The sequence below is a fragment of the Mya arenaria genome, chromosome 10, assembly GCF_026914265.1.
Source record: "Mya arenaria isolate MELC-2E11 chromosome 10, ASM2691426v1".
Classification (NCBI taxonomy): domain Eukaryota; kingdom Metazoa; phylum Mollusca; class Bivalvia; order Myida; family Myidae; genus Mya; species Mya arenaria.
The window spans coordinates 44,990,827-45,002,343 of NC_069131.1; the positions used below are offsets into that span (position 1 = coordinate 44,990,827).

At 35.3% G+C, this 11,517-nt stretch overlaps 1 protein-coding gene across 1 annotated transcript; it reads left to right on the forward strand.

Moving 5' to 3' along the window:
* Positions 1–933: 933 nt before the first annotated feature.
* Positions 934–10,749, forward strand: LOC128204736 (aquaporin AQPAe.a-like). Its single transcript, XM_052906140.1, has 6 exons — positions 934–1,176; positions 2,694–2,881; positions 3,022–3,226; positions 8,693–8,773; positions 9,613–9,724; positions 10,529–10,749. Exons 1-6 carry the CDS (start codon positions 934–936, stop codon positions 10,747–10,749), a joined length of 1,050 nt encoding a protein of 349 aa, XP_052762100.1.
* The last annotated feature ends 768 nt before the right edge of the window (positions 10,750–11,517 follow it).

Sequence of the window (11,517 nt, forward strand, 5' to 3'; positions counted from 1 at the left end):
TATATATATATATATATATATATATATATATATATATATATATATATATATATATATATATATATATATATATATATATATATATATATATATATATATATATATATATATATATATATATATGTATATATATAAGAAAAAATCATCTTGTGGTGATAAAATATTTAGCGAGGGACTGTGTTTGACAGTGGACATTATATATCTGTGGAATAGATGGATTTCTGAGGAGTCAATTGTAAGTTCTAGTACTCGCTATTAAAAGGTCCTGATCTGAGCTTCACTCTAAAACTTCATCGATATCATCGGAATTTTACATATCCCAAAGAACGGTGATGAAATCATTAATCGTAAATGCTTTCAACATATACACATAAAAGAGAAAATAACAATGCAAAAAGGTATGGCACAAGCCGTCTGCCTTCCCTCCTCCATAGACTTATACATGTATGTAATACATTTAACATTTATTATTGTTTCATTATTTGGTTTAAAAGCTCTACAGAGCATATGTTTGTATATGCATGTATGCAATATGTCTTAAAGCTGCACTCTCACAGATTTACCATTTTTACAACATCTTTATTTTTTGTTTTGGAAAGAGCCTTTTCTTTGCGTAAATATCTGCAAACCAATGATATAAGTTTTCTGACAAATGATCAGATCGCAGACATTCATATTTCCATTCGAAAATTAATGTTTTATGGCTTAAACCGTTACTATCGGTTTAAGAAGAATACATAAAACATCAATTTGTGAGCTTAAATATAAAAGTCTGCGATCTTATTTTTGTCAGCAATCTTATATAACTGATTTCCATGGATTTTTGCAAAAAAATGGTTCGTTCCAAGACAAAAAAAATACAAAAGTTGTCAAAACGTTCAATCTGTGAGAGTGCAGCTTTAAGATTAAGCTTGTGTTTTCACAGGCTGGACAATGGATGCATATTTTATCTACCTGGCGAACAAGGTCGAGTCAATTCGGATAGGTTCGCCCCCCGATGGTGTCGGTATATTGCGTGAATTGCGTACCTTGGACCTGTGGCGGGGGGCACTTGCTGAATTTATGGCCACACTACTGTTCGTGTTTATTGGGACAATGTCTGCGGTGGCTGTAGGTTCGCAACACGACGACTCGTCCGATTTAAACGAAATCGAAAAAGCTGGACAATACGTCAAGGTATGACACTTAGTTACGGTAAACGTTCATCAAGTTTTTTTAAAACGGAAAACCATATTCAATCAACCTTTCATTTGGATAACGATTTTTTTGTATATATAAAACTAAGGTGACATTTCGAACTTTGGAGAAATGCAGTGTAGCGAAAGTGCTTATAGAGTTATATAAGGAAAATATGGTTAAACACTTCTCACGAGTCTTTCAACTTACTTCCTACATATATGTTAGGATAATTCTTGCCCTTTAGGATGAGGTTTTTGTTTTAAGTGTATGCTTTTTAAATTTGGTCCTTTTTTAGGGTTTTGTTGGTCACCCAAAGTTACATTGAATTAAGAAAGAACGAAAACTTGCTTTGCTATTTAAAGTTATTGATAGACATCCGATCGCTTAGCTTCCAGCGGATTACGATGCAGAATTTTTTCTCTCTTTTAAATGCACTTTTCGAAAAAAATGAACTTAAAAATGTATTTTGGTCCTTTTTGAACAGTTATGTAAAAATAGTAGAAAATTGATGCTCAGGAACTGTGTATTCAACTGTACAATTAAGGTTTCATTGTCCCTCCCGCGGCATGATCTCAGCGGCAAGCTTATGACATGTGAAATGATATTTGTCATTTATAGTAATAAAATTATTTCATAACAGTTTTGCTCCTTTGTTCGATCTGAAAATAATTTGTGATTTATGCTTGTCTGCATTTTTTCCCTTTTATCATTATTATTCAATTCAAAGAATGATACACAGTTAGACAGTTAAAATGTATTTTTGTTTATCAGGCGTTGTTACTTATTAGATGTTCATAAGTTTAATAGTAAAGAAATATATCGTGTGTATTAAGTTTTGAATTAAATTGTTTTCTAATAAAATGTTAATGTTTAAAGTTTAATTGGCAATATTGGCAATACATATGGGCTATGAAACATAATAAATAAGGGTATTGAAATATATCGATTTGCATATCTGGATCTAGTCAACAAGTTCATTAGTAATGCATAAGTTCTAGTTCTTAATTGTATACACTTTGGTCTATCTATTTTTGCACCAAACCCAACATTGACCGTTCTCGGCATGTCATATGAAATATTCTTCTTCATGTATTATTTTCTAGATAACGTTTTTACGTTGTATCAACATTTTAACTTGATGTCGTAAAGACCGGTACTAAATGATAGCAACGCTGCAACAGCAGCTTTTATTTCGTTTTATCTGTCACTTTTTTAGAAAAAATATCAAACTGTTATAATAAACAGTGTGAACAATGGCTTTAATTAAATGTCTTTGTAAACAATCAATTATAGACTTCAAAGAGACACGGATTATAAGATGTAATATCATAAGTTAATCAGAGACGATTTGAGGTTGCAATATTTTAATTAAGTCAACCAACGTTTCCTCTGCAGAGCAGCTTTTCTCAATTATGGCTCATACTAAAATTGTTTTAAACTTTTCCATCGAAAGGTATAATATAATGACGAGTCAACTTTACCGAAATGACACTTCTTCCAATACTTCTTTCCAGATAGCCCTAACATTCGGGTTCATGATCACTGTGTGTATTCAAATGGTGGGTCACGTGTCAGGTGGCCACATGAATCCCGCCGTTTCATTGGCCATGGCGGTGACATTGAACATCAGTTCCATTCGGGCACTCCTGTATGTGATAGCCCAGTGTGCAGGGGCAATTGCTGGGTCATTCATACTAAAGGGGTAAGTGTTACTACGGCATTTCAGTACCTTGGCTAGAAAAGGCTGTGTTTGAAAAAAAAGATGATGATGATGATGATGATGATGATGATGATGATGATGATGATGATGATGATGATAATGATGATGATGATTCTTTGCAGAGTAACGCCGCCTTATCTTCATGGCAATCTCGGCGTTACAAGCGTCAACGGAGATATGAGCGTGGCCCAGGGATTTGTCTGTGAGGCGTTGTTTACCTTCATCCTAGTTATGTCCATATTTGGTTGTACCGACCGTCATAGACCCATGTTTGGCAGTCCAGCTGTTGGCGTCGGGATCACGATTGCCGCTGTCCATCTTGCTGCTGTAAGTACCGACTTGACGTAACGGTGTCGTTATAATGAGCAGGTGTTGTGGTTTAGTTTTTATTTATCTTTCGGCAGTTTGCACCCATGTGATTAGAAATTTACGGTTAAATTTTGGTCATGGAATGTCATTAACTAATCACAGTTATATTATACAGAACTATTAATTTGAAATATCTAATAGAGAAAATACGTCCTTACAATATTTAAACCGAAACAAATTGTTCTTTTGATTAAGCGTGAAAGTTAGAGTACACTTCAAAAGCACAAATCGTAGCTTGGTAACCACACAATATCGTGCTGTTTAAAGATAAATTATTTAGCAAATAAGAATTATTTTGTTATTTGATATTAAGTGTATTATTAAGACTTCATACTTACTCTATTTCATTCAATTCCATTTATTATTAAGTCGACTGATATTGAATCGTAAATCAGTCTGAACTATATAGTCTGCGAACTCGATTGTGTATCCGCCAATATTCTTCTAAGAAAAAGATTTATGCCATGATAACAAGTTAACTATTCAAGATCATCTTAGAAGAAAAGTTCCAAAACAATATATAAAGTCTAAGTTCACGTTCAATTACAATCGAGCGTTGAGAGGTTAAAGACTACTAATTTTAGGAACAATAAAATGGTCCGGCTCCGTATGTTATATTGGAGAACATTTTACACCCCAAGACAAACTTCACACCTATAGTTAGAGAAAAATGTGCCCATAGTGTTCCAGAGGTAAAAAGTTTTGGATTAAAGTCATTCTGTTATTTTGTAGTCTTTGGAACAAATTGCCTGCAATTATCATTCAAATTGTTCATTTAGCAAATTTTAAGGTTGCTGTTAAGCGTCACATGCTTGATAATTTAGTATTGTTATATGTTCATTTTAAATAATTATTGTGCGTAGGTTTTTATTTTTTAAACATAATATTTTACAAGTAAATCGATGGAAGATTTAAAATTGTGGTTTTGTTTTAATACCATTTCCGTCAGTGCATAATTGTATTTAATTGTCTTATTATGTTACTCTTTTTTTAAATTTTATTAAATGTGCATAAATTGAATAGTGATGTTTTTCAAAACTCTGCGATATGCTTTAAGTGTAAGTTATGATATACTTGTGATTAAATACAAACAATCCACTTACTGTGGTGGTACTTTAAAGCGATATGATTATATACACGTGTAGTCTTAATTATATTTATCTAGTTATAAATGCCTCTCTATGTCATGACACCGACATTAAGGACCTCAATAGAAATAAGGGTTCTCTGTCACACTTATCCTTGGTGCTGGTGTGCAGGGCATGGACATGTCATAGATGTATTTGCATGTATGTAATATTTTTATTTTTACTGTACATGTTGTTTTGATTGTCCATCTTATGCACTCATTGCCGAAACAAATATATTTATTAAGCATTTTCAGCAGTAACATCCGTTTTCCACGGAAAGGTGAAGTACTTTCGTTGAAAGTATTCTTCAGTCGATACATTTATGAAACAAAATATATATATCGTACAAAACACGATTATATGACTACGATCTGCAAAAAACTAGTCCCTTACTTCCGGTTGTTTGATCTTATCTTGTACTCAGGAGTAAGGCTTATAAGTATCTTCCATGGCCGAGCGTGTAAGATAGGTTCATCCGAACCCGAGCTTAGGGTGTTTGCGGAAACGGGTTTAACGAGTTTCCGCAGAACACCCCGTGCGATGATAAAAATGAACCTATCATACACGAGCGGTCATGGTAGATGCTTTTTTCTCCCACCTCAGTTGAAGCTGCACTCTCACTGATTGAACGTTTTAACAACTTTTTTTTTCTTTTGTCTTGGAACGAGCTAATTTTGCAAAAATCCATGAAAACCAGTCATATAAGACTGCTGACAAAAAAATAGACCGCAGATTTATATATTTAAGTTGTTTTATGTATTTTTCTTAAACCGTTAGGAAAGGTTTAAGCCATAAAACATTTATTTTCGAACGGCAATATGAAAATCTGAGATCTGGTCTTTTGTCAGCAATCTTTTATTATCAGTTTGAAGATATTTACGCAAAAAAATGCCCTTTCCATGACAAACAATAAAAGAGTTGTAGAAACGGTTTATCTGTGAGAGTGCAGCTTTAAACAAAATAAAGGACACATGTTTTTTTTCGCTGGAACACTTTTGTGCGCGTAGTGATTTAAAATGTGTAAATAGAAAAATCGTTATTTTGAGAGTTCCGGGGAGTTGGCAGCGTTATTTCTTGAATGCAGCTTAAAAACCTTTTTTGATGACATTTGAAGCGAGAAATGATTAATTTTGATTTTAATTATAGCCACATGACGAGGTATGTCTATCATGTTATTGGTTTTATTGACATCGATGTAAATGCAATTTCATCGCAAAATAAAGTCTTACAAACGGGCAAAGATAAAACAAGTTCCCGTATGGAACTCCTTTTTTATTGTTATTACACCCCTTGTTGAAGGCCGTCGCCTGTAGCATCATGAAAAACTTGTCTTGTGACATTATTTAAAATCCTGGACCAAATTAATCAGTTCTCGCTTCAAATGGAACCCCCAAAAGGTTTTCACGCTGCATTCAAGAAATAATGCTGCAGTCTCCTCAGAACTATTTAAAGAACGATTTGACTATTTACATCATCTTATCCACTGAGCGCATTCCATGACAACCACGAATTATCACATATCTATGCGCAAATTAGTTTCACTACGCACAAAAGAGTTCCAGCGAAAAAACCACATTTTAACTTTATTTTGTTTATCTGAGGTGGGAGAAAAGGCATATATCATAGCCGCTCGGGTAAGAACACCCTAACCCTCACGCATGGTGTTTTGCTGAAACTCGGTAAACGTCGTTTCCGCAACACACCTTACGCTCGGGTTGGGATGAACCTATCTAACACTCTCGGCCATGGAAGATACTTATAATCTTCCACGACTTAAATGACCGAATATTTAGGTCTGGGTTGTGTAAAAATAAAGATATTGCATCGATGAATAAAACATAATATCCTTAAGTTGATTGCACCATGGTAGTTTTTTCGGATAAGAAATCTAAAAATTAGGGATGGAAGCGAATATCCGAGTATCCGGATATCACGCAAGTATTCGGATACCAAAGTGGGTATTCGAATATTCGTTAAGAATTAAAATTTCAATGAAATAGCTTAGCAGAGACATAGCAATTGTTTCAGATGAAATATTTCAGGTGATCAACAGTGTCTGTCGCGAAGCGGGTATGTCTCACAAATCGTCTGCTAATTGGGTGTTTGCATAACGCTCTACCGATTGAGCTAACCGGGTGGACTGTGTGACCTTGTTTGCAATGACAAGTGTTGTTTTATGATCTCAGATGTGCTTAATTGACACTTATTGGCACTAGTTGATATTAAACGGATTGATCATTAATCCGTAGGAATTGATCGTCCAATTACAAGATAAGGGTCGTGCAATCAAAGCTATTAATGACCAATCGTATTTTTTATGAATATGCATGAAGAAATTATTGCTATCTGAACAATATATACAAAAACAAATTTGTTTATCTTTTCACTTTTCAATCAAAGACTTATTTCATATTTTTCATACGATATGTAAACATGTTTAGTTTATTGATAAATAAAAAAGTACACGCATGTAAATAAAGAAAAATCAGATCGTCTTTTTGTCTTCTTATCTTTTCCGCAAGTATATCTTTCATTACAAAACACCGCAGAAATTGTAGGTATTGCATTAAATCAAACAATGTAATGAAATAAAATTACAATCGACTATCAAATAATAAAAGCGTCATTTAACATGAAACCTGCCGATAAATAACAAACTCGAAAGCACGTGGCAGTAACCAAGCAACCACCTCGGCCGAAGTGACTATCAAATTCGCGAGGTGTTTATGTGGTATTCATCATGAGTTTCATGACGTAAAATGAGTTGTTTAGCTTTGATTATAACATTATAAATTATTAAGACTGAGAAAGAATGAATGAAAAAGTGAAATTGCCATATGACGAATTATGAATTAAGTGGACAATTATGTCAAATAACAGAAGGTGGGTGACATATAATAGGAAATTTACTGATTATGAAAACAATTTGATACGAGTATCCAGATAGTATTCGAATACTTGATACGAATATCCGGATACCGATTTGGTATCCGGTTTCCATCCCTACTAAAAATACATAATAAAAACGTTTGCCATATGTTTGCATCATAACGCAGACACAGTGCTATTATATAAGCTAAATGTGTTAAAAAGACCAACCATGCAAATACTTGTTTGTGCCCTTGTTCCACTGCAAAAGTTTTTTTTTTCAAATTTGTTACCAGTAAATATGAAAAAGATTGTTGGTTCCTGTGAGTATGATTGAGGCTTCCTTATATTGTCAGGGTTTCACATCTGAATAGACAGGCTATTCAGAGGTAAGAAGTATAAACAGGTTTCTACGAGGTAAACGAAATAAAATGATTTTATATTCGAATGTTATAGACATTTGCTGAAATGTGTATAACGCTTGATATGCTTCATACACATCTCTCTTCATATGGTGCAAACAATTTGGGGCGGAATTCATACACATCTCTCTTCATATGGTGCAAACAATTTGGGGCGGAATTCATACACTTCTCGCTTCATATGGTGCAAACAGTTTTGGGCGGAATTCATACACTTCTCGCTTCATATGGTGCAAACAGTTTGGGGCTGAATTCATACACTTCTCGCTTCATATGGTGCAAACAGTTTGGGAATGAATTCATACACTTCTCGCTTCATATGGTGCAAACAGTTTGGGGCTGAATACATACACTTCTCGCTTCATATGGTGCAAACAGTTTGGGACTGAATTCATACACTTCTCGCTTCATATGGTGCAATTAGTGTGGGGCTGAATTCATACACTTCTCGCTTCATATGGTGCAAACAGTGTGGGGCTGAATTCATACACTTCTCGCTTCATATGGTGCAAACAGTGTGGGGCTGAATTCATACACTTCTGGCTTCATATGGTGCAAACAGTGTGGGGCTGAATTCATACACCTCTCACTTCATATGGTGCAAACAGTGTAGGGCTGAATTCCAGGGGCTTGGATTTTTGAATGTCGACGTTGTTAGGCCATTATTTTGAATAGTTACATTAAAAAGAACGAAAATAGAAAACAAAAATGCCGTTAAACATTAAAGATACCCTAGTTAGATAATCTGACAAAAAAAATAAATTCAATTTTGCTTAAAAATAAATTATTTGCTTTTTTGACATTTGACTAAGCATGGAAAAGCCTCTAATCAAAATCAACTTTTCTATTTTGAATTTATATGTTTATTCTTTATTTTCAGTTGCGTTATTCCATTATTTTCGAAATTTCATTAAAACATATTGAATAATACAAGGAAATTCAGGAAAAACTTGGTTCTGCTGTATGTGAAATTCACATTTATACAGTAGTACTTGTTGTTTCAGATTCCTTTTACGGGTGCCAGCATGAACCCCGCTCGATCTCTAGGCTCCGCAGTTGCTTCTAACTCATTTGATGGACATTGGGTAATGTTATTATCTTTTATAGTTTGACTAAGAACGTGGCCACAAACTATACGTAATCAGGGGCGCGTCCAGGATTTGGCATTTTGCTTAGGCATAAATGTTTTAATTTCAGAAACATTATAATGCTTGGCACGATTTGAAAAATCAGTCTGCCGACCCAAATTAAACTTCTCCTGGGAAGACATAACCACATAAATATCTAACTTAAAGTTGACACTTTGCAGTTTGTTGCTAGTTTCAACGACAAAATGACTGTTAAATGTAATTATATATCAGTAATATAAACAAAACGCAAATTCTAATTTGCAAACGAAATTTTCATGTCGTGGACGAGCCCAAATTATGTTACGACATCAAATGCAACAGAAAAAGAGAAACAGCAAATAAAAAGTTAAGTAACTTTAGCAACAAAAAAATAATTTAGAAACAGAATCTTGTTTATTCTAAAACGATTATATAAGGATTAATTGTAAACTTCTAGAACATTATAAACGAATGAGTAATGCATTCTTAACGTATCATAGGGAAATACAAATAGTTTACTTAAATGAATCCAGGCAGTAGGCTAGCTAAAAATAAACAGCTAAACAAGGAAGTAATAACCTAACAAATTGTGCATTTTTGAAGGTTGAATACCTAAAAAGTACTGTATATATTCTTAGAACGTCATTTTTTTCTTTCTGAAACCGACATTTAAAAAAGCTATAGAGACTAATACAATAGTCTAAAAGTTAACTTAGCTCCTGTTTAAAGGGTTCAGAATTCAGAAATATGAATGTCATCCAGTTGTCACACTGATAATGATAGTGAATTTTAAAATTGACACGTTTATCTTGAAGGTATATTGGCTGGGCCCTGTGGTCGGTGGGGTGCTGGCAGGTCTGGCCTACAAACACGTCTTGTGTCCGTACCGACATAACCTCAGCTATGAGGACACCATTAAAGAGCTAGGTTTGTACCGACATTATACCAACCAAGAGAACGTCATAAAAGAAATAGGTATGAAGACGTCATTAATGAGCTAGGAATGTACTGATACAACCTCAACTACGAGGACGTCATGAAAAGGCTAAGTATAAAACGACGCTACGTCAACACGATGACGTCATTAGTGAGCGAAGTGTGTACTGACACTATCTTTGTCATAAGGACGTCATTTAAAAGGTATGTACAGACACTACCTTATCTACAAGGGCGTCATTAAAGAGATAGTTACGATGACGTCATTAAAGCGATAGATACGATGACGTCATCAAATAGATAGTGACGATGACGTCATCAAAGAGAAAGTTACGATGACGTCATCAAAGTAATAGTCACGATGACGTCATCAAAGAGATAGTTATGATGACGTCATCAAAGAGAAAGGTACGATGACGCCATCAAAGAGATAGTTACGATGGCGTCATCAAAGAGATAGTTACGATGACGTCATCAAAGCAAAGAGAAAGGTACGATGACGTCACCAAAGAGATAGTTACGATGACGTTATTAGAGAGATAGTGACGATGACGTTATTAAAGAGATAGTTACGATGGCGTCATTAAAGAGATAGGTACGATGGCGTCACTGAAGAGCTAGATATGTACCGCAACTAGGACGTCATTTAAAACATAGGTATGTACTGAAACTTCCGAAACTACGATGACTATCTGGACCGACGCTACCTCAATCACGAAGACGGAATAAAGGTAGTATATAATTTTATGTACCGATACTGCTAAACTAAACACGAAGACGTAATAAAGTGAGTAGGATTTCACCAAAACTTCCTTAAACACAAGGACGTCATAACGGAAGTAGATATTAACCGACACTTCCTCAAACACGAGGACATCATAACGGAACAAGGTGTGTGCCAACACTTCCTCAAACACGAAGACGTCATAACAGAAGTAGGTATGTTACGACACTACCTCAAACTCAAAGACGTCATAACAGAACTGGGTATTGACCGACACAACCTCAAACACTAAGACGTCATAACGGAATTTGGTAAGTACCAACACAACCATAACCAACAATAGATGTCATAACGGAAGTAGGTATGTACCTACACTCTCTCATGAACACGGGTGTCATTAGGGAACAGCGTATGTGCAGACACTGCCTTATCTGCGAGGATGTCATAACGGAAGTAAGTATGTACCTTAACTATCTTAAGAACATGAACGTAACAAAACTACATTTGCACCGACACTTCGGCAAAGGCAAGTGACGTTTACAGAAAAAGGTATGTGCTGACACTACCTTAAGCAGAGGGGGTAATATTGTGCCCGAGGCGCATAACGAAACTAAGTTTATGTATATATGTCAGTATTTTCTCTAAATAAACTAAGAATTCACTTACGTTATTTAAAACCGCGCGGATCAAACAAATTGAAAATCCTGAACACATCCATATATATATATATATACAATGTATGTCAAAGATTAGTCCGCTTTGAGGATTTCACCTCTCAGATGTGTTCAGCTCGTCTATTGTAATGCACCAGTCAATTGTAACCACGCCCCCGCCCCCCCCCCCCCCCAGTTCCGGGTGTATACTGGGAATAGCCGGAGAAATTGGCCGTGATTTTACCTTTCAGGTTGCCCCGCAGTGCCGGGTGAATGCGGTGGTTTTGTCTTCGCACAGAATATAGCGGGGATTGGGCCTATCCTAAGGTCCCTTGGGTGCGGGGGCAGTTGGCGGGGATTATACCATCAGTTCATCCCCGCAGGGCGGGGATTTTAGCCGGGGTTGG